General features: G+C 42.4%; 2 protein-coding genes across 2 annotated transcripts; one reads left to right on the top strand and one right to left on the bottom strand.

The window, feature by feature from the left end:
* Positions 1-2,389: 2,389 nt before the first annotated feature.
* LOC135711432 (uncharacterized) lies at positions 2,390-3,529 on the top strand. Its single transcript, XM_065234301.1, has one exon. It carries the CDS (start codon positions 2,390-2,392, stop codon positions 3,527-3,529), a length of 1,140 nt encoding a protein of 379 aa, XP_065090373.1.
* A 10,720-nt stretch (positions 3,530-14,249) lies between these two features.
* On the bottom strand, positions 14,250-14,994 carry LOC135711328 (uncharacterized). Its single transcript, XM_065234118.1, has 2 exons — positions 14,820-14,994; positions 14,250-14,720 (listed from the first exon to the last, which is right to left on the bottom strand). Exons 1-2 carry the CDS (start codon positions 14,899-14,901, stop codon positions 14,278-14,280), a joined length of 525 nt encoding a protein of 174 aa, XP_065090190.1. The 5' UTR covers positions 14,902-14,994; the 3' UTR covers positions 14,250-14,277.
* Positions 14,995-23,853: the final 8,859 nt, after the last annotated feature.

Below are 23,853 nucleotides of genomic sequence, written 5' to 3'. Positions count from 1 at the left end.
ATATAACTTATTAATAACATGTTATCAATAAGTTATATCTCAGATGCATTCATGTTTCTGAGATATCTCAGATGACATATGTAAACATGTTGTACATAAGGCTAGCCAGTTTTCACCAAACACAATCAGTTATAAATGTGTTGTAAACTGGTAATTGAGACTTGCAATATCGAATTATTACTTCAAGAAAACAAGTGCTTATCAGAAAGGTTGAATACTTCACAAACAACAATACAACGCGTCTTAAACAGGATTTTTATAAAAGCAATTAATAGGGGAAATGCAGGTAATGTCGGCCTAAGTGTCCCTAATTTGGGCCCATACATAAATTCAGCAATCAACTAAATTTTCAATAGCAATCAAAAATATCCATTAGTAACGTCCCAATAACGCGTTGATCTAGATAAAATTGATAAATAGAAGACTTTTAGCGATGGGCCCAAATTAGGGACATGTAGGCCGACATTACCTACATTTCCCCTATATAACTTATTTACAACTGGATTTTTTTTTTTCATGCAAGATGTTGCAAGTGTTACTTGGGATGAATTTAAAAAATGAATACAAGATACTCATTTAATGGGTACCTTCAAGTTGCATTTAGGTCCTAAGTAACATTGATTTCTCTTTCGTTAATAACTTGAGCCTACACCCAACCGGTGGATGTAAGATTCGCTTACAATTATGTGGGATTCATCATCAGAGGATGTAAGTGGAGACCGCATGAACCGAGGATGCGATATACCTAGCTGCGGTCCGATGTAAGAAAATTGGAGACCGAAAAATGTGGAGTTGTATTAGTGAGTGAAATTAATTATGTCGAAAAAAATAGAAAAAAGGTTGCCGACTGGACTCGAACCACGGACGTTGCGACTATCAGACCTCTGCTTTCTCCACTGCTCTCTCCATGCTTCTGAATATGGTCAGCCTAAAAGCAAACATGGAGCGCTCATTTTCTCGCATGCTCGACTGCGTATGCTTTTTCTGCTGGAGAGATTCGAGTTAAGTGTGTGCGTCGTTCTACAATGTTCTACAATGTGCGTCGTTCTACAAGCTTACTGGTACCTATAGTCGAAAGCGTAGATGCAACACGAAATAAAAATGCTCGACTTCGTATGCTTTTTCTGCTGGAGAGATTCGAGACAAGTGTGTGCGTCGTTCTACAATGTTCTACAATGTGCGTCGTTCTACAAGCTTACTGGTATCGTCGAAAGCGTAGATGGAACACGAAATAAAAAAAGACAAAAAACCATTACATCGCCTGCATGGTCAATTTCTAACATTCGTTGCGATGTTCATGAACAGAGGATGATAGGAAACGGAACTAACATTCATTGTAATAGATTTTTGGTTTGCGTGTAGGGGCAGACTCGGGGGCAGATCACTTGTGGCGAATTTATTATAAAAAAATGCATTTTCTCAGTGCATTTTTTGCTGTGTGTAGCTTTAGGTGACACCTCCCACCAATACATGCATGTAAACATGAAGGGTTTTGTCTTGTTTTGTTGTTCGCTTCGGTTTCGCTCAAATCCATACTCCTGGCTTGAGAAAATTATTCCAGAAGCTCCTCGATCGAGAGCGCGGAAAAAATCCGACGAAATTTTCGGTGGCAGCATTAGAAATCTCCACCGGAATCGCTGCAGCGGGAGCTTTTGGAAGTTCAAAAAGATTTTTCTTGCCTTCTAGGTGGAGGGGTTCTGCATGATTTCGAAGACTGCCAACGAAGGTTCTAGGAACTTTTTCTTGTAAGGGTTCATCCACCAGGATGGAGGTTTCTGATTCTGACAGCGGATGTTCCAGATTCGTCGGAGTTTTCTCGCATTCTCGGTGGTGATTGTCGGTGCTGCCAGCGGATGTTTCAGGAGTTCTGCGGTATTTTCTCGGGTTTTTTAGGTGGAAGAGCTTCCGCATGATTCCGGTGAAGATTCCCAATGCTGCCAACGGAGGTTCTACGGAATTTCGACGGAGTTGTCTCGCGTTCTCGGCGGAGCAGGTTTTTCGTAATTTTGATGTTGGCAGTGGACAGCTTTTGCACTATTTACAAAGAAGAATATTGCGAAATTTTTCTTCATTTAGACTCGACCGATATCAATTTCGTCGTTACGATATTTCGCTATTGATTTCGCTCTCACTTCTTTCACCTTTCTACGTACATCTTGAACATTGTTGACAGAATGGAAATCGAGTGAAAAAAAAAAATGAAAAAAAGTTTGTTGTTGTTTGTTTTTCGTGAAATTTTGAAGCCGCCCGAAAAGTTAGCGTTTAAGTGATTTATTTTAAACTGTTTTAACTGTTTTACAACAAAATTGGTAAGATTGGTGATTTGCAAACTAAAATTCAACCGATGTAATAATATCATCTTTGTAGGAACCTTCTGCAAAAGGAACGAATGGCTTCCAGAAGGGCATCCCGTAACGATGATGGTGAGGATGTAGACAAGGAGCATGGCAATGAGAACGGAGACCCGATGGCGGATCAACTCGATGACCCGTTATTCGAAGACGTTCAGGTTCTCGACTATGACTGGAGCGACCCCCACAGTGATCCAAGCCATGAGCAGCCTGATGCACCTGAGCACGTAACTCAGCCGAAAGGAAACAAATCTCCAGTGTTGTTCAACTGTCGACTGCTGGTGTTTCTGCGTGAATTTAAAGGTCAGTCCTCCGGAGCTCATATTGCGCACTGGAATGTAGATGGAAAGTCGCTCAATGACTTTAAGACGAAATTATGGGAGCTATGCAGACCACATCTACTTCGAGAAGTAATTTTTAATCAGCAAGACGATGGAAGCACGGTGCCAGCATGGATGGAAAAGGATTCTCCGGAAGAAGAAGATTTGGTGAGGTTTGCCATTTTTTACGAGAAACAAAATCGTAAGTACACTTCGCTGGACAAACTGACCACCACGTTGCTTCAGAACTGGAAAGGAAAAGAAATTCAGCTGCTGTTGCATGTTTATTCACTGTCCGTAAGTTCCCGTAAGATTTTCAATTCAGTGAAGCAACATTTGGTTGACCCATCTGAGCGCGATAAGGCAGGAGCAGCCTCAACCCAAGTGGTCGTCGATTTATCTAAGGATTTGCGTCAACGACATGGTCATCTTTGGGATGGACACGAAATGGCATGGACAATGTGGGCATCAGCTATACTTGCTTCGCCAGCTCATACACGTGAGAACATGATTAATTCAGTTCCTCCAAAGCATCTGCTACATCTTTTCAGAACACAGAACGGTCCGAAAATTGAAAGTGTGAAGCATGGGTTGGCTATAGCTCACAATGTAAATGCGTCGTTTTGTGAAGAGATCACAGCGCTGAAGGAAGCGTTTTCCTCACTTGAGGTGGTAGCCAAGAATATGCAGCTACAACTTTCATTCGTGAAGCATCGCATCGAAGCATTGGAGCAGCGTGGACGCATGAGTGATTCATTCATAAGTGCGATGGAAACTTCAATGGAAGTTTCCGAAGGAGAGTTCAGTCGACATATTGCTGGACAGGTAGTTGACATGGAGGATGTAGACCACGAATAAGCCAACTTGCAAATGAATTGAGATAACTCGTTTTAATGAATAAAGACAAATACATTGTTTTACTATATTTTCTATTTTATTGGTTTTCAAATACGAAAGATCAAAGAAATTAGAACTTTTCTGCATTGATTATGTTTCATTCGTCTGTTTCAATATTCTTGAAATCAGACACATCTGCAACCGAAGGATCAAATTTTCCTCCTCTCAGGTAACCACACTTCCTGAATAAGTTAGACATGTTATAATTTCTAAAGGTAGCCATCACTTCAGCTACTACTGGTTTAATTCCTTTCTTTACACATTCCTGATAGATAGCTTGAGTTTGTCGCTTGCATAATCCGAAAACGACTTCAATAGGGTTATAGAAGGGGCAATACGCACGTAGAAAGATAGCGAATATTCCAATTGATCGAAGATATTCTATGATTTTCGCACTGCAGTGAATTTTCGCTCCATCCAATATCCATATGGAATGTCTACCCGGATAGCACTGAACATGGCCCGTTTCCAGAGCAAATCGTCGGCAGCATTCAAAAAAGTTTAGTCGGTTGAATGTTCCGTTGGTAGAGAAGGCTTCAAGCATTCCGTTTTATTATTATTTATCTTTATTAGGGAGGCTTTCAGCCTTGGGCTGGTTCGCCTCCACATTCCGTTTTGCCCAATGAAACAAAGCAAGGATTCCCTAGGCTTCCGCACAAATTCTCCTCGAAACACTAAGCGGTGGCCTCGAACTCCGTAGCCCCTGGAGCATAACATGGATCTGTTATCGAAACTAACCTCGTCTAAAAAGACGAGGTTGTGGTAGTCCCACTGAATGCACGAAATTTCGTTGAAAAAACGGATTACATCACTTTCCTTGGTTTGAATTGCACGACGTTCCAAACATTTCCAGGTCAAACCAGCATTATGTATGATGCGCCAAATGGATGAAATAGATATTGTCGTCTTGAACTCCTGCTGGAACCGCTTTCTAGATTCATGTAGATAATGCGTAGGATTTTGTAGATACAGGTTTATCAACCATTGTCGTTTTTCGGGAGAGAATTTCACAGCATCCCTTTCGTAACTTCGGCGAGAATAGAATCCGTCCTCCTCGTATCGCATGATCCAATTTGTGATTGTGGACTTGTGTTTGTGATAAATTGTTGCTAGCCTCGATTTGGACAATCCAAGGAAATAATATCCATATAAAACATGACAGGGGAATTTACGTATTCTCGGCAACCTAAGCAGCGACCTTCTTTCTATAGCCCTTTTCTCTAAGGAACGCACACATATGCAGTATTGGTTTGTTTACAATCTTTTGCTGCCAGCTGCTCTAACAATTTCAGTCGAAAGAATTGTCAAAAACTGTTTTGAAATGCTTTTACAAAGCTCCAATCTTCTCTAGTGAGAGCGAGTATTGTCGGCAACCAGTTTTTCTTCGGCAACCGTTCCATTTGAACTGCATGTAAATCTGCTGTTCTATTATCGGCAACTCGAAATCAGCTACAATTTGTAGTGCGTGTGTTACATTTCAAGAAAACCTTGCTAGATTGCTTTTTCTCAGTGGTAAAAGTATAGTAAAATTAAAGCTGAAAGCATAAAGAATAGTTTGCATGCATTCAGCGAAGTGTTTTCGTAAGAAAATCCAGTGAAAATAGTGTTTCAATTCGGCTTGCCGAAAATAGTCTGGCATGCCGAAGCCGTCATTTCCCCTATATGGTATTCACTGACGCTCTCTGATCTTTCACAACGGAAATAATAGATGCCATTTTACGCAATAGTATTTATGAAATAGTTACGTTTTTAGTTGAACATCGATGTTAACTGACGTTTCTTTTATTTACAAAATTTTAATGATCAAGACACATGACGTAAATAGGGAAAGGTGGTAGCTTTTGACATTTGAACCATCTACGAGCTCCCTCAATTTCGTCTCTATAGTCTAAATATTCGTGATAGACACAATACTAAGATGAAACAGTCGGAAGAAAAATTTTATATTTTAGTGTCCTCTTTCACGGTCCCTTTCATCCAATGAATACCCCCCCCCCCCCCCACCGTATACAAGGTAAATTTGTGGTTTTGCTGCCCCCTCTTTAGAGATGAAATTTTGCGCTCTTTTTTATTAAAACAATCATACCAAAATCAGAGATGTCCCATTTTTTGATTATTCGATTAACACCTAATCGATTATTTTTTGTTCGCTGTGCTGTCATTTTTCCACCAATGAGAGTGCAGCATATGTTTGAAACGATGGGTGATGATCCTCTCGAGAAGTTAATGCTTATATCAGCATGATATATCCGATTACAAATATTTTACTTTTCGGTTCGAAAAAAAAATCGGCCATCACTAGATGAAGGATTGTGAAACGTCATTTCCTATTTAAGGACCGTACATAAATAATGCTACAATTTGAAAGGAACCGTAGGCTAATCACAAATTAGGCCCCTTATGGTAACTGAAATAAACACGAGTGCGGACCGGTTGGTATTAGTGCAGAACTTTAGGTGAATTCAAAGGTTTTCTTGGACTAATACTTATAATTTACGCCAAGTTCTGCACTTGGCATTTCACAAACGTCAGAGAAGTGTATTACGGTAGAGAACTATTTCGGTCTAATCGCCCATTTCGGGCCTATCGATTAGAAAACTTTAAGTAAATCCATGATTTCAGAGTTAACAAGTCAATTATGCGTTTGGTACGATACTTTAGTTAATAAGCTACGGAACGAAGTCAATGAGAACGCGTGATATGAAGGTTTGCATCGATTATTCCCAAAAACAAAAGAAGCGCTCCGACCGAATCAATTTTTATCTTCATCCGATAGGCCGAAGTGGATTCATTAGCGTTTCAATGCGTTAGGCCGAGTTTAGAATCAGTAGGCCGAGTTTGGCGTCAAGAAGCAGTGTTAGACTTTTGACAATATATCAACGATTGGTTTCTCTTTATCAAATCTTACGGTACGTACGGAAAGGTAAATAAATTTGGAAGCCATCAGTAATAATAACATTCCATTTGGTGCTAAACTGCGCTAGATTAAGAAAGATTAAGGGCGGGTTGTGCTTAATAGGCCGCAAATGAGGTAGTTAACCCTATCTTGTTTTCGTTTTTGCGGTGTAGCACCGGTGTACTGTAATGCCTTGTTCATACTGGAGAGTTATAACATGTTATAACGGTTGTCAAATAATTGCAACACAGAAACCACCATCAAGATAGCGCTATAACATGTTATAACTCTGTAGTCTGAACAAGGCATAAGCGCGAGTCTTTGACAGCTCAACATAATTTGTTTGTAAACAAAGGTGCATCCTATATTATATCTACATTTTAAATTATTTCGGTGTACAGCAGTGTAGAACCGGTGTAGCTACACCCCAAAAACGAAAACGACATTAAACTGAACTTAATCGGTAGGAAAAGACCTTAACAGATCATTCCAAAACATTAACCGTGCCTGCATACAACCCGATTTGGAAAGCTTCATTAAATCCTTGGACTTTCCACGGAGCTAGTTCATCTCTTATATCCACACACACACTGCCAATGACTTTGACGAACTCGGTCCCGGTTCCAGCTAGTAAGTACAAGAAAGCAAACTTCCATCCAATTTGTTCAGATGTTGCGTCTTCCGTCTACCCGGAGGCAACAAACCGTTCGTGCAACATATAATTCCCATCGTTTTGCCACCGTTGGTTGTTTGCGCTGTAAGTACCTACACGAGATTCCATACGCTGGAAATTGAGGTAAAATCGAGATTAATTTTCATCCAAAGCCAAACGTACGTACACCACCGTCTCTTATCCTGAGATGCACCGAACCAGAAGGTCGTCGTTGTTGTCTTCTGAAGGAATGTTCCGATTGTGATTTTATGTAATTAGAAAATTAATCTTAAATGAAAACAGCGCCACGTACCGTCTTCTTAGTGAGTTGCTTGTGCTGCGATTTGCTTTGTCCTTTTTTTGCATGGGCATGGGCTGTCTGTCAGCTCAGTTCGAACATCAATGCCAGTTGTGTGAATCATGAACACCGTCACCGTCGATTGGTTAGTATTAATCATCCTGTCAAATATAAAATTTTATTATAAAATCTATTGAAATTTCACTTCTCAAGGATGCCAAAATTAAGACACGCCATCCGACGTCTTCCCGGCAATTAATCAAGGCCCACTTGAGCCCAAATGAATCCTTTTGAATGGTTCTCGCAGTAGTCGAAGAGGTGTCAGAAACATCGACGCCTACTTCGTTCGAAATTCCATCCACATGGTGAAGTAGTAGGCCCTGTGTCTCTAGGTGTATGACGGCAAGAATCCTTACCGTCTATGTTCTCAGCTCCAGGAATCATCGACTCGTACGGCATACGCGTATGGAAAATGAAATTCGATATAATTTATGTCTCTCCACACCCGAGCACGTGAGGAGGACCTTCAATGAACCGCTCACGGTGTGAGAGACAAACTGTACATATTTATCGATGCCGGAACGGAACACATGGCCGCCGTCGTTCGTGAGTGGGCTGGTGACAGGTGAGGGGAGGTGGGCTAAGGATCTTCCAGCAAGTGTTTGGTGTTAATAAATTTACCTCGGATGTCTTCGGTGTGGCATCTTGCACTGGTTCCCATTCCACCCATACTCCACAATCAAGAATCGGATTTAGGTAAGGAGTCTTCATCTTTTGACTGAAGCGCTTTTTACTAACCAGGGGTCTTCTGGATGGGATTTGTTTTCAATTAAATCTGACATTTCACAAGCAACCTCCACATTAGGGGTCCCCTCGTTTCGTGTTCAAAGAGAGGACAGAGAGTTGTCGGTCTAATCAAACCTCCACGCGTGATGATGCCTTCGCCTACTTTGCCAAGATCTTTGGAAACACGATGCTTTGTTTACCATTGGTGAGGGGTGGTGTGTATGCGTCGAAAGTTTGACGATAGTTTGCCTTCCGTGTGTTTGCACAAGTACCTAACGAAATCCTTTTCGCGAGTCGAGTCGCCTACCCGGGCCGTACAAGTTTAATAGGAAAATATTTCCGAAAATAATAATAGTAATAATAATGAACCGAACCCCACCCCTCCGACCATGCACCTGAAGAATGTGAGTTGTGGGTGCAAGTGAAAGGAACTAGTAAATTTGAAAATTTATAGAATATTTAAATTACTTCTTTATCATCCGGAGAAGGAGCGCGCGTCTTCGCATACGGCACAATACCTACTGATGGCTGAATGGATGCCAATTTTGGCTAGGGACGGCTGCGAAGCTTTGATTTATTTGTTTGACGCCGGAGACGTCGGATATTTGTTTATTAAATGCAAACAAAACAGGCTCCCCCATGCTCATTAGCGATAGTTTTAATGAAGAATAGCAGGGCTGTGGAGCTGGGTCGGAGTCAGACACATTTTGGGCTATAAAGTACCGACTCTTACTCCGACTCCGACCTCCGACTATTCTGAAAAATTACCTCCGGGGCTATCGTGGTAGCATGAAGGTGTTCCCCCTCCACAGATGAACGAGAACACAGACGCACTGATTACATCAACAGAACTTTTAATGCTTGTGAACAGCTTCATGCTGCCGTGTTCCTCATCAACAAGTGTGGACCGTGAATCTATCAAAATAGCAAATTGGAACGCTTGCTCGCTCAAGAGCAAGGACATCGAGTCGTTGAATGAACGAAACATTGGCATTGTCGTCATAACTGAAACCTACCGGAAGCCCGAAATTAACGTATTCCTTGCCGATTTTTGGCTCGTGTGGCTAGATCGAACCAGCTCTGGGGGAGAATGAGTGGCCATCGCCCTAAGGACAACATCTCACAATCGGTTGTCTACCAAGAACTCAGCTCGGACCACTATCCGGTGGTGTCCGGAGTTGATTCCTCGGTGAACCGATTCGAAGCTTCCCAGTGCAACTACCATCGTGGCAATACTGCGTCGACACAACCATAGACTACGATGTCCAACCGGAGACGTCCGAAGACGTTGACCGGTGTCTGCAACCCATCTTGAAGGCAATATCCCGGGCCACTCTGAACTTTGACAGCTCTACTAAAGACAACGTTAGATCCCGTAACATTATTCGTAGGCAGTACTAGCGTACTGGTCTGCCTAAAATGAAGACCAATTGTAATCGAATAACACAGATAATGCAGGCCAGGATGGTGTATCTCGGAAATAACGATTTTGATAATAAGATTCGTGCTCTCTCAGATTGTGCAAAGGCCTTCTGAATCTTTAGAAAATAGGACCAGACCAAATCCACTGAACCGTACGACTCCTGTTGAGAAGGCTGCTGTGATTGGCCAACACTTCGTCAGCTCCCATAATCTCGGGCAAAACATGATTAGTCCAACCTCCATTTTATTCCCAACAACTTCCCCGAAGTTTCAGAGCTTTCAGTTGACAAACTGTTGACCTAAATCAAATCTTCCAAAAACATGAAGGCCCCAGGTTTCGATAACATCTTGAAACTAGAGCTCAAACATTTGAGTTCTAGTTTCTATCAGTGCCTTAGGCTTGGCGACTTCCCCTCGTGCTGGAAATTATCTAAAGTCATACCCATCCGGAAACCTGACAAGGATCCTTCCTCTTCTTCCAGCTACAGACCTATCAGCCTTCTCTCAGGGTTATTGAAGCTTCTTGAAAAAGCGATATACCGACGCCTTCTAACTAACTACCTAACTACTTAAACTAGGTTGCCAAATCACGAATGATCTGGTGGTTTGATCGTAGACAGGCGACTCTGAACCTTTCCAGCGTGGAAGTCTTTCGCTCCTCGAGTGTTTGAAGACCAGCCAGGTGGTGAATGTCAGAATTGCGAGTTCGCGGTGGACTGTTAAGGATCATTCTGAGGATCTTGTTTTGGATCCTCTGAAGCTTTAGGTGGTGGCACTTAGCACAACTCTCCCAGATTGGCATACCGTACTCAATAGCCAGTAGAATGATATGCTTATAGACAGCAAGCTTGTTTTTTAGGGACAGGGTGGAATTCCTGTTTATCAGAGGGTAGACCGGCCTGCTCAAGATGTTACACTTGGTGGATGTCTTGTCCACATGGGATCGGTATAGCAATTTGCTATCGAGTCTAAGGTAAACTAATTCACTCGACCATTCAAAAGGAGTGCTATCAACATGGACCTTGACGTTAGCAGGCGAAACAAGCCGAGGTGAATTCGAGTGTGCAATCAGTGTGCATTGATACAAATCTTCCAGCTCTTGAAATAGTCAGACAGAACATCCAGGCCTGATTGTAGTTTACTCGCCAGAGCACGGAGCACTCGACCCTTATAGGTATTCATCGGTGTCATCTGCGAACATTGACAGGATACCACCTCCCGGCAGGGGAGGAACGTCTGACGTGAAGATGTTGAATAGGATAGGCTACCCTGAGGGACCCTTCATCATTATTGAACGTATCAGAGGGGACATTGTTCAAGTAGACCTGGAATGATCTGCCCGTCAAGTAGATTTTGATGATCTTCACGAGGTAGATCGGAAAGTTGTATCGATGCAGCTTGTACACTAGACCATCATGCCAGACATTGTCGAACGCTTTCTCGACGTCTAACAATGCCATGGCAGATGTATTGGAAACGGACTTATTCCGCTTGATGATGTTAGTAACCCGTGCGGGTTGGTGGGTTGGTTAGAGTGGCCTTTCCTAAACCCGAATTGCTCTTTGAGCAAGATGTTATTGTCATTTGAAAACACCAGCAGACGGCTGAGTATCAACTTTTAGCAGTCACGCTTACCACTACACCACTGGCGCTGGCTTGTGAATTTGATTTAACGTGTAGGAAATCCTACCCCTCTTATCAACAATGCTAGCTGTCAAGTTTCGATAAGAATTATCTAAGAAGAAAACAAAGAAGAAGATACTTTTCGTGTACGAGGAAATAAATGAGCTCTCTTCTGTTGCTACTGTTGACCGGACTAGCTGTGTCATTTTATTAAAAAGAAAAATATTATAGAGAGATTTGCAGCTGGTGAGTTTTGTGGCCTTGATATTCCGTGCAGCGATATCACAGCACGGAATATCAACCGCTGTTGTTTGCTTGTTGATTTTTGTCTACGAAAATCAAGCGTGATCTTATTATTAGGTGAGATTTGATTTTTTGAAATTTTTCCAACACTGATTTAAATACCACACATTCGTGCAAGAGAAAGTTTATTGGTTTCTAATTGATTTTTGTTCTTTGTAGTCAATGAATAACCGCGACCAACCACAACCACAGCACTGGTGAGATTGTCCTGGTCATTTTCGATTTTTCTCCGTGGAAATATGGATTCGTTTTTCATTTTTTTTTATAGTCACTTTAACGCTCTTGGGTAATAATTTGTGACTTGTCCGGGGGTGAGATTTGAACTCGTGACTTTGGCGTGAGAGGTATGGATGCTTACAACTACGCCGGGTCGCCCCCTCGTTTTTCATTATCCTAACCCTAACCCTTTGTCTGTATCTTGGAGTCAATATGACCCCAGGCATTTTTAGCAATCTAGATTATTCATCAAAACGATTTTTTCTCTGACATTGTTCCACGATAAAGTCTTCTTGATACGCCGCCTCTTAGTTGAGACATACTTCGAATTTTATTTAATACTCGTTTTGAAGGATTTCCGCAATGAAGTTAGCTTTATTTTAGAGGTACAGACAAAGGGTTAAAGTCGTGACGTGGTGTATCCAAGGTAATTTAGTTTCGATTTATCTCGGTGGAAATATGGATTCGTTTTTCATACCCGTGACCATGCACAACCACAGCACTGCCCTTATTAGGTGTATCTTCTTGCAAAACCAAAAACTATCACTAGATCATATTCAAAGCGGCTTCCAAAACGAGACACATTGCACTATTTGGATTCATCTAACTCTTTTTAGCATTAGCATTAGCATTAGCATCGAACAAGTTGCACAATATCGTAGGTGGTACGAATTCAAAACTATTAAGAGCAAGACGGATATCTATTACTGGACAGATAGTAAGTAGGAAGTAATTACTATCTCCCAGATAAAGACATATCCCGCTCCAACAGTTAAGGATTGTCCTGGCCACGTCCTTACAACTGGTAGGGATAGGAAAGGTATGTTAGTCCAACATTTACTTAAGAGAGATGCAGAGAACTCTACGACCCCTCATAAATGTCTCGGGAATTTAGGAATTATGTTAGTAGGGAAGGTAAGCCATAGGATACACCCAGTCAGTGTTGCTGGCATATGTAGTTTTTTTTATTAATGTTGAAATTGCTGTCCGGATCATCTGCTGAAAGATAAGGTTGCTGAAATAAAATGAAAATATAACATAGTGAACTCGCCATCGTTGTCACACCCGTAGCTAATTGAAAGGAAGGAAATATGTTGTGTTTTATCTTTTTTTTTCTTCTATTGATTGAGAGGAAAACTCGCGGGAGTGAAAATAATTGTACTACCTCTTCTCCCGTAGGCCCAAAACCTCTATGTCTTTTCAATTTGAATTATAATCAATTAAAGTAAACTTAAGTTCATGTGATGTGTATGTGTGTGTGTATGTGTATTCAATCTAACCCCCACTGGCCGGCAGTGGTATTATGGAAGAAATTTGCTTACAACAATCCTTGATGTAATAATTTAAAGCAAGTTTAGTCCGGGAGTTAGAAAGCGATAGCTCTACTGCAGATCCAGCAACCCATTTCAGAATGCCTGGTAATTCACGTCCATTCCGAGGTTACTTTCACATACAATAAGCCCCGCGTGTAAACACTACCGTTATCATATGAATAATGGTACTGCAAACACACTTCCAGATTTCGAAATGTGATGTTTCGAAATCTGGCGCGTATTTAGTAATATATGGAAATATGCATTTATGATTGATTATAAATCAGATGGATCTCACCAAATTCTGCCTCCGAAAAAGGACCGGTTTGTTCACTCGCGGTAATCGAAAAAATCTTCCGCGTGGTTTTTACAACCCAACACGACATTTTGAATCACATTTGAAGTTTTCCATTTGCACCGAATTTTTGCTTGACACCTCATTCGCGTGCATCTTCCGGAAGGCAGAACGCCAGCACCAAGAAAAAAAAAAATACCCAGTGAAACTCTTCTTGGGAGGGAGGCAAAGCACAAAAAACAAGCGAAATGAAAAACCGACCGACGCGACACACAGCTATTCGAAACAAATTCTTGTTCCAGATTGTTCACGTTAATTACAATATCACTAAAAAAAAACTTCTTAAGACGTGATAGATCTTAATTTACACTTATCCACACGAAAAAACTAATATTTGTTTGATTTGATACAATTAAAAAAAATGCGAAAAACAGATGAAATCAGCGCCAGCGAAAACAAAACCAACCGTTCGCGGGCAGAGCCTACTGCGTTTTTTCGCAATTCGGATTCATCTAACTCTTTTTAGGAGCATTTATTTATTTTGTTTCGAACCAATGCACCTAACAATACCTATTATAATTGTTCAACCTACTACTGAATATAAAACAAAACCTGAGATTTTTTTCTAGTAGGCACTTCTGTATATACGATCATAACACAACCGGCAACTCGATCACATTTCAAATAATAGCGTCGTTTACTAATTACTAATTGCGGTTAAAGTTCACGTGTAAATGCAAACCCCTTAGAACCACCACAGACTTACTTCCAGCATAAGCGACGAGCGAACGATGCAACGGAGTGGAGATGCAATTTTCCTTTGTGAACTAGGTGGGTCGCCGTACTGAACAGGTACAGAAAAGTACGTCAATGGAGATATAATAAATTTTAATTTTTATTACTATTCATCGGTGCAGGTAATTATTAGCGGTGATGAGTGTTGTGCTCAGCGTGACCAGCCAGGTGACGATCGCAGCAGGCTGTGGTAATTTCCCAGCGTCACTAATAGCGACATCGTTGCACAGGTCCTCGTGATCACAGGCGACACACTCCCGGGTTCCACGAAAACTGGCGTACCGGATGTCACAGAAACCGGTCGAATTCATCGAATACACGCAGCCCCGAACAAACAGGAATGTCATATCCGTGAGCGAAGTGGCCCGCACGTGTACACACTGGAACGCGTCTTCCGAAATTTTCGGGCCATAGACCAAGGTTGGCATGAAGCTTGCCAGCGATTCGTTGGTCCGTCGAACGATGTCATCCGTGCAGTTTATCGGCTCGATCTCCTCTCCGGTTGCGTTGCAATGGTTGATCCCAACGCAAAAGTGACATTTCAACGCGACACCTACAGCGAACAAGGGTATTAAATGTCACTAAACTGGTCAACTGGTCTGCACCATCGTGGTCGAACCACAACAAAAGACTGTAACGTCCAGAAACTTGCCTCGATCGATCAGAGTGGTCGCGAACAGAACTAGCACCGCGGTCGCTATGGCAACTTCGCTGAACGGCCTCCGTGACGTCATTGTTGTTGCCGTTCGTGTATTCTTATTTTATTATCACGCAGGCAAAAGTGTAAAGGAATCGTAAAAGCGCAAACTGCAATTTTTTTTTACGATGCAACACGTTGAACGATCACCGACTTACTGACATGACACATAGCATCGACCGGTCCGAAGCTGTTGTTGATCTTTCTCGATGTCTCATATGAGTAGGTTGCTTGGCGCTGCACATCTGTACATAGCAACCGGCTGTGTGAGCAAGTGTTGTATACCTACCTTAAGACCCTTTCCTTCCTTATCGGATTGATTTGGAGTGATGAATGGTTTATGGGGTTGCAGAACTTTATGCTTGAAGGTGGTTTAACAATAGAGGAGGATCAGAATAATCACGAAATAACTTGATGCACAGCCTTTGGAATCGAAGACTCACGCAGTTGGCAGTTGTGCACCAAAGACTTACTAAAACTTTTGTTTGTCGTAAAATATATGTAGGGTAAATGATGGCTTCGGCACACATTGACTGTTTTCGGGCTGCCGACAATAATCACACTCATCTGACGCTTCAAGCTGTAAAGACGTTTTCAAACTGTTTTGGACAATTTTGTCGATTTGAATGGATAGAGAAGATAAATGTAAACAAACAAATAGGTCATATGTATGCGTGATGCTCTGAGAAATTGCCAATAGAAGCGCGGATGCTGCTTAGATTGACGAGAATACGTAAATTCCCCTATATGTAAAAGATATCATGAATCAACCACAAAGTACCCTTCATTGTCTTTTGCTGAGATCCTCGCAAAAATTGACCATTGAAGCCACGAAGATCTCCTTATCAGATTGCTTCCCATCGAAGCAAACCATTGATGATGTCATTACCCACTCCACGCCTACTGATGGAAACATCTTTGAAATATCCCATGTGTATTTATTGACCGGCCGAGATGATGGCAATCCATCAAAACCTGCTACCATTCGGTAATCAGCAGATGTTCCTCCCATTCCATTTCGACACTCATCGCATCGTATAGGATCTGTTCTCACGTGACCTCTCATAGGCCAGAGCCGAAGCCGTATAGGGTAAAGTCAGTCAGACATTAGGGCGATAGGTAATTTAGCCATTGGCAGACGCCATTTGTCAGCTGCTTCGAGTCTAATCAAGTTTTTCGCTCAACTCAAGAAGATGATTCTCCTCCGACAGTTGGTGGTACAATTCAATTGAATTAAAGTTCCTGTATCCACTGCTTGCAAACAAAGAAGAAAACAAACATCAGAATGCCATATTCCTCTCACATCCGCAGCCAATTTTTCTTCCTTCCGGAGGGCCATTTATCAGCCCGGATGGATGGATGGATGGGATGTGTGTCGCTTTCGTTCGCGTTTAATAAAACATATCCATTTCGATCTGCTACCATCCTTCGACTTTGAGCTTGTCATTTCTCATATTTTATTTGCCTCCCCAGCACTGTGACCTGTGTCTCTTCCATCCAAGTATGTCAAGAAGGGCTGAACAACACGGGCAAATCGAAGGAATCATGGGAGCAATGCTTGTAAAATCTTTATTCTCATCCTGAATTGGCAATAAAGGTGCATTTTCGGCAAACAGAAGTGACATAACCTCTCGGTAACAACGGTGGAAATTCCGTTTTTCCCCTCCGCCCGCATCGTTCCGATTCGTGCCGTTTCACCCTGTCAATGTTTGCACAATGATTGAGTTCTATAGGATGACTACGAACGACGACGGATGGACGGATGGGGGGTGGGGAAGACGAGGGATGTGAAAGTGTTCCTCGCGTGTTGGCAGCGGTTCGGAGGGTGAAGCATTTCAGGTATGCTGGAATTGATTTTGGCGATACATAAATCATGATTTTCGACTGTGGATGGCAGTTGAAGAAGCGGATGTATATTTATGAGTATGGATTGCGAGTGGTTGTCTTCTGATATGTAATGTTCTCGGAGGAGGTACTTTCTCGAACTGGAATTGAGGGGTGTGGAGGAATGCCAAAGTGACAGGATTTATGAAATATTTATTCTCAGGGGTATTGTTCACGTTTTCAAGTTTGATAACTTCACTCGAACGGGAATGAATCAGTATTCTCACTAACCTTAAGAGTGCAATTTAGGTCATAGCAAGCCCTTGCACACGCGACAATGCAAGCCCTTGAGTTGCGGGCAAGGCCTCCACCGAGTCGAGCTTAACGCACAATAATAAATGTATGCTAATCGTTCGAGTGCGCGCTCCGCATCGTAGTAGGCTGCTTGACTGCTATAAATATGGCGATAATGTCAGTTCGCACATGCGGGAATACCCGCCACAGGTTGCATGGTTTGACATACTACACAAACTGTATCAAAACAGTGAAAGGGAAGCTTACTTCAACAACAGCCGTATGATTAGTCTACTCCATTGCCCTCTCCTTTTCGGACTATGGCACTCAATTTGCCGGCCGCCAGTTCTTCCTTATCGGCTCCTTATATTTACTTAAGATGCAACATTTCTCCGGAAACTGTGGCAAATCAATTTAACGAAACGGGTGCAACGCAGCCACAGTAGGTATGCATTGCTAATATTGACATGCTATTAACTCGAACGGGTACACCCCTTTGAGGTACAAGGGGCTTACCGTAGCAAGCGGCACAATTTTCAACAACTGAATGAGATAATTGATCTTGGTTAGGACAATTTACGATTGCTTCATCCAAGTGCGCAAACGGTCAGCTCATTTACAACAAGTCACAAAGTGACAGAATGGGATTAGTAAACACCTCCCATTCCTACCCACCTGCTTCTATGGGACAGACGGTTCGAGACATAAAGAGCTGTCGATTATCCAATTAGCCTCGTGAGTCGTGAGCTGGGTGATGCAAAGACGGACTAATTTCGTGCTGTCAATTTTTTACCCTCCTGGCATGAAGAAACAAGTATTACAGTCCATCAACATGAGAAGTATTCAAGTTCACCCCGAATCATTCTATAGCCATATTATTTTTCCAAAGCATCTAAATCATTTCTCTCTTTGTAAACAAACAATTGGGCTTTACGGAAAATATAGTTGACAGAATTTTCTGCCAATTGTTTCAGCGCAGTCAAGATTGAAAAAAATCACTTCGCATCACCCAGGTCGTGTGCACTTGCATTTTACCACCGAGAAAAACGCAATCGACCGAAACGATCGCTCTCGAGTTGCAGTGACGAGCTACACATTTTTTTCCCTCAGTGCCAGGTGTAAGCAAAGTAGCCTTGGATTACCAGCTTCATTCATGAAATTCACGTGACAACATGCGTTGATGGACGACACGAGTCAACGAACGAACGAACGAACTAACGAACGATCGAAGCAACGCGTTTGCAAATTAACACTCTTGCATTTTTGAATGGAACGGACGGAGGGTGAAGTGGGGTTTTATAGGAAATGTATACCTACGGCACCGTGCGTAATCTACACACTAACGTTAGGCCGCTGTACTGCACTGTCAAGGCAGAGGCCTACTTGAAATGCGGAGAAAAATGCTACAATTATCTATCGGTCAATCGTAGCAGTCTGGGCATTCGATGCACATTGACTATGATGACAAATCCCCGTGTGAATCAGGAATCGATTCTAGTAATCTGCATTTGACTTTGTATCCATTGACGCATTTATATATCTCAACCACTTAGTCATTTTGATCGTGGTAGTCTAGTTTGCTTCAATATTTCAGTTCAGTTAGTACGCTTTATTGTTCTTATAATTCTGTCAATAGCGGATGGATTTTAATTCTAAACTATCCAATGTCTTGGAAATTTTTCTACAAATCTGCTTAAATAAACACTTTATCAATTTTCTATAGGTCTATAACAATTACACAACGGTGCCGGTGGTGTAGTGGTAAGCGTGATTACCTTTCACCCCAGCAGGCCTGGGTTCAATCCCAGTCGGCGCCGCCGGGATGTTCTGAGGCATAACATCTCTGATCACGCCTTCCTTCGGATGGGTAGTAAAGCCGTTGGTCCCCGGTTCATGAGTTGATGGGTCGATAGGTAGGGTTCAGGTGTGGAAGCTGCCTTCCTGGCACGTCGGTAGCATTGGTGCTCAGCACGGAAAACAAGATCGACGGAAAAAACAAACCAAAGGAAAAAAAAAAAAAAAAAAACAATTACACAAATGTCCAACTGTTGTAATGGTGATCAAAATAATCACCGATGTCCAGCAAAAAGCGCTTTCCCTAACACAGTCATCGAATATTGATACCGAGCACGTAATCCTACGTCAAATCTACGGTCGTGTCTTGGATACAACCTCTTATTTTTTTCTCAGAAAATGATATAAAATGTCTCAAACATTTGTTTTCTGAGTATGAATTACATGAAAAAGTAGAAGGGTCTGTGCCTAGGGGAACAAACGGAAGCTTGACGTAGGACCGCTAGTGGACGGAATAAATGTGAAGAGCATTAAGTTCTTTTAATTGATCAAATCAGGCATAACATTTGATAACGGCACAAAAGCATTTTTTTTTTTTTATTTTGTTAATTACTTTATTTGTACAGGCTCATTCGAATAAACTTTACAGAGCCAAGTTATCATTTTCTTTATACATTATAAATGTCTTAAATCTAAAATTAAAGGATTGGAACCGATTACTCGCGGTCTTCTCGAGGTTAGTGGATGACAATTGTTTGGATCGGGAGAGGGAAAAGGAGATTTGGAATATGATTTATGATTCAAAAATTTCACTATTTCTAAAACAAATACTTAATCCTATCGACGTTATATCAACTCTGTAATTATACAATTATTACAGAAACAAATCTACAAAAAAAAAAAAATACACACACACATACAAAACACAAACTAAACACAAGGTTAATCAAACTTACAATCTATGGTTAATATTCTTCAAGAAAACATATATGAGTTGCATAAACTCCAGATCGCGTCTAGCCAAAATATCCCGAACTGGAACATTAGGTTGTCTACCTCGAGCCCGAAGGGAATCGTACAACTCGGATCTGACTCCACGGTGCTCAGCACATGACCAAATAATGTGATCTGCGTCCTGGTAACCTTGTCCACATTCACAGAGATTACTGTCCCCCAGCCCAACACGGAACAAGTGAGCGCTTAGTGAATAGTGATTGGACATGAGGCGAGACATCACACGAATGAAGTCTCGACCCACCTCCAAACCTTTGAACCAAGGACACTTCGACACCTTAGGGATAATTGAATACAACCATCGTCCCAAACTCCCTTCACTCCATTTATTTTGCCAGCTGGCGAGTGACTGTTGACGATAAATGAAGAAAAATTCGTCGTAGGCGATTTGTCGATCGTAAATATCGCCTTCCATAGCGCCCACCTTTGCAAGCGAGTCCGCCTTCTCATTGCCCGCAATCGAGCAATGAGATGGGACCCATGCAAAGGTGATGACAAAAGATCTTAAAGATAAAGCACTTAGAAGCTCTCGTATTTTCATGAGAAAATACGAGGAGTGCTTTACCGGCCTCATGGAGCGAATAGCCTCGACAGAACTGAGACTATCCGTAAAAATAAAATAATGATCTGGTGCAAGTGAGGCGATCGTTTCTATCGTATAATGTATTGCCGCCAGTTCAGCAACATATACGGAACAAGGAGCATGAAGCATTCGAGAGGCGCTATGAAATTCGTTATAAATACCAAAACCAGCGGACGCCTCTATTAGTGATCCATCTGTGAAGAACGATCTTGCGGAATCAACTTGGCCAAACTTTGCAGCGAAAATTGACGGAGCAATCATGGAACGATGATGCTCTGGGATTCCGCGAATCTCTTGCGTCATTGATAAATCAAAATGAACAGAACTGTCGAAGTCGGAGAAGCAAACACGATAGGGATTATGCTGCGAAGGGCTGACATCCTGTGTTATGTACACGTAGTACAATGACATAAAACGAGTTTGAGGGTTTAGCTCAAGAAGCTTCTCAAAGTTTGCAATCACCAGTGGGTTCATAATTTCACAACGGGTGAGGAGCCTGAGGGATAATTCTGAAAACCGATCAGAGAGTGGCAAAATGCCCGCTAACACTTCGAGACTCATCGTATGAGTCGAGTGCATGCATCCTAACGCGATACGAAGACAGCGATACTGGATCCGTTCCAGTTTGATGATGTGCGTTTTAGCCGCCGACTGGAAGCAAAAACTACCGTACTCTAAAACCGATAAAATCGTTGTCCGGTACAACGTTAGAAGATCTTGCGGATGGGCTCCCCACCACGTTCCGGAATTGTTCGGAGAAAATTGATCCTTTGTTGGCATTTCCGCTTCAGATACTCAATGTGGGATCTCCAGGTGCATTTTGAATCGAACCAGACCCCAAGATATTTGAAGGACCTAGAATGAGTGATCGGTTTACCCAAAAGTTGAAGCTTTGGTTGTGCTGGGCTATGCTTCCTAGAAAAAACGACCAACTCAGTTTTCTCCGTGGAGAATTCGATACCTAGCTGGATAGCCCAAGTAGACAAATTGTCTAAGGTATCCTGTAAGGGTCCTTGCAGGTCGGCCTCTCTGGGTCCTGTCATAGACACTACTCCGTCATCTGCAAGTTGTCTCAACGTGCAGTTGTCACTTAGACAATTGTCAATTTCTCTGACGTAGAAATTATACAGAAGGGGGCTTAAACATGAGCCCTGGGGGAGACCCATGTAGCTAAATCGTGAAGCTGTAGAGTTTCCATGAGAAAAGCTCATATGTTTCTCTGACAGCAAATTGTACAAAAAGTTATTAATTAATGGAGAAAGGCCACAAGCGTGGAGTTTGTCTGAAAGGACTTCAACCGATACTGAATCAAAAGCCCCCTTAATATCCAAGAAGACAGAAGCCATTTGCTCTTTATTAGCAAAAGCCAACTGAATTTCAGTGGAAAGCAACGCGAGACAGTCGTTCGTTCCCTTGCCCCTACGGAAACCAAATTGAGTATCTGAGAGTAGGTGGTTCAACTCAACCCATTTGTCCAGACGAAAAAGGATCATTTTCTCCAACAATTTTCGAATACACGATAACATCGCAATGGGACGATACGAATTGTGATCTGACGCGGGTTTTCCAGGCTTTTTAATGGCTATAACTCTCACCCGCCTCCAATCATCCGGAACAATATTAAGCTCCAGGAACTGACCAAACAAGTTCAACATGCGCCTCTTAGCGACGTCTGGGAGGTTCTTCAACAAGTTGAACTTGATTCTATCAGCCCCCGGAGCCGAATTGCCACACGAAAGGAGCGCGAGTGAGAGCTCCAGCATTGAAAAAGGCTGGCTGATCTCGTCTACCGAATTCGTCGTTTCGCGAGGAATCATCTGTGCCGGCACAGAATCAGGACATACTTTTCGCGCGAACTTGAGGATCCAACTATCGGAGTACTCCTCGCTCTCGTTGTTTGAAGACCGGTTACGCATCCTTCGCGCCGCATTCCAAAGCGTATTCATCGACGTTTCGCGCGATAATCCGTCCACGAATTGCCGCCAGTATCCGCGTTTCTTGGCTTTGATGAGGCTCTTGAGTTCGCGTTCAAGAGCCGAGTACGCTTCGAAATGTACGGGTGTTCCACGTTTCCGGAAAAGCTTAAACGCGTCGGACTTTTTACGATAAACCTCAGTGCATTGCTGGTCCCACCAAGGGGAAGGAGGTTTCCTACGCAAAGACGTTCCAGGAACCGGCCGAGTTTGTGCTTGAAGCGCGCTGTCCAAGATCAGATTGGAGAGGAAGTTATATTCCTCCAACGGTGGAAGCCCTTCTACCGACGTAAGGGCATCTCCTATCACATTCTTGAACTTTGTCCAATCGATATTACGGGTAAGATCGTACGCGACGTTAACGGGTTCCGACGGATTGAACCCACTGGCAACTGAAACTTTGATCGGCAAGTGATCACTACCGTGGGGATCTTGGATCACATTCCACGTGCAATCCAACGATAATGAGTTAGAGCAAAGTGTGAGGTCTAATCTACTTCCATTCGAGGATGGGCCAGCCAAACGTGTTACTTCTCCATTGTTAAGAATTGTCATATTAAAGCTGTCGCAGAGGTCATATATCAAAGTAGAACGGTTGTCATCATACGGTTCCCCCCAGCCTGTACCGTGGGAATTCAAATCTCCCATAATCAACCGTGGAGCAGGAAGTACCGAACAGATATCTGAAAGTTGTTTGCGATTAACAACGGCTCTAGGAGGAATATAAACAGAAGCAATACAAAGGCTCTTACCTTTAATAATAGCCTGACATGCAACAACTTCAATACCTGGAAATTGTGGAAGATTCACTCTATAGAAGGAATGGCACTTTTTGATCCCCAAAAGTACCCCTCCTCCACGCGAATCCTCACGATCCAGTCGAATAATGTTAAAATCATAAAAAGGAAGATCGATATCTGAAGAGAGCCAAGTTTCACAAACAGCAAATGCATCACAATCATTATTGTGAACTAAAAACTTAAAAGAATCTAATTTAGGAATGAGACTTCGACAATTCCACTGTAGAATAGTGATCAAATCCCCGACCTCGTTTGGAAAATTATCCATCGAAGGAAATGATTGCTGCAATGAGGGGCCACTTCAATGTCAATTGCTTCAAGAGGGTCTTCACAGAAGGAAGCATTGCCAGAACAATGCTTTTGAGAGGATCAGAAATATTGAGGTACTTGAGAATATCGTCCACAATTTTATCAAATGAGAACAACCCGGATGAAGAAGGGGCTTCTGTTCTTAAAAATGGACCATCAGGGGTTTTTGATGTCCCCGGGAGAGATGGAAAGTTCTGGTTATAGTCAGTTCTGCGGAAACCAGGAGGAGTTGAAACTTCCTTTTTTCCATCACTCCTTGATTTGGGCAAGCTGATTTGGGGTTCCTTATCTGCAACTTTCCGCGAACGGATGCGTTTTCGTTTCCGTGCAGAACCTTCCGGAAAACTGAAAGAAACTCCCTCCTCAGCCAAGTCAGAGTCAGACTCGTCATCAGACAA

This window comes from Ochlerotatus camptorhynchus, unplaced genomic scaffold, assembly GCF_037179485.1.
Source record: "Ochlerotatus camptorhynchus isolate MF236.1 unplaced genomic scaffold, CSIRO-AGI_Acam_v1.1 ptg000432l, whole genome shotgun sequence".
NCBI classification, from domain to species: Eukaryota; Metazoa; Arthropoda; class Insecta; order Diptera; family Culicidae; genus Ochlerotatus; species Ochlerotatus camptorhynchus.
This window is presented reverse-complemented; position numbering and strand designations above follow the sequence as displayed.

Excerpts from the sequence above, each read along its gene's own strand:
- LOC135711328 (XM_065234118.1), bottom strand. The coding sequence starts at position 14,901 with ATGACGTCACGGAGGCCGTTCAGCGAAGTTGCCATAGCGACCGCGGTG. Across the intron at positions 14,721-14,819 it reads GACCACTCTGATCGATCGAG|GTGTCGCGTTGAAATGTCAC; the intron begins GCAAGTTTCTGG and ends TGTTCGCTGTAG.
- LOC135711432 (XM_065234301.1), top strand. The coding sequence starts at position 2,390 with ATGGCTTCCAGAAGGGCATCCCGTAACGATGATGGTGAGGATGTAGAC.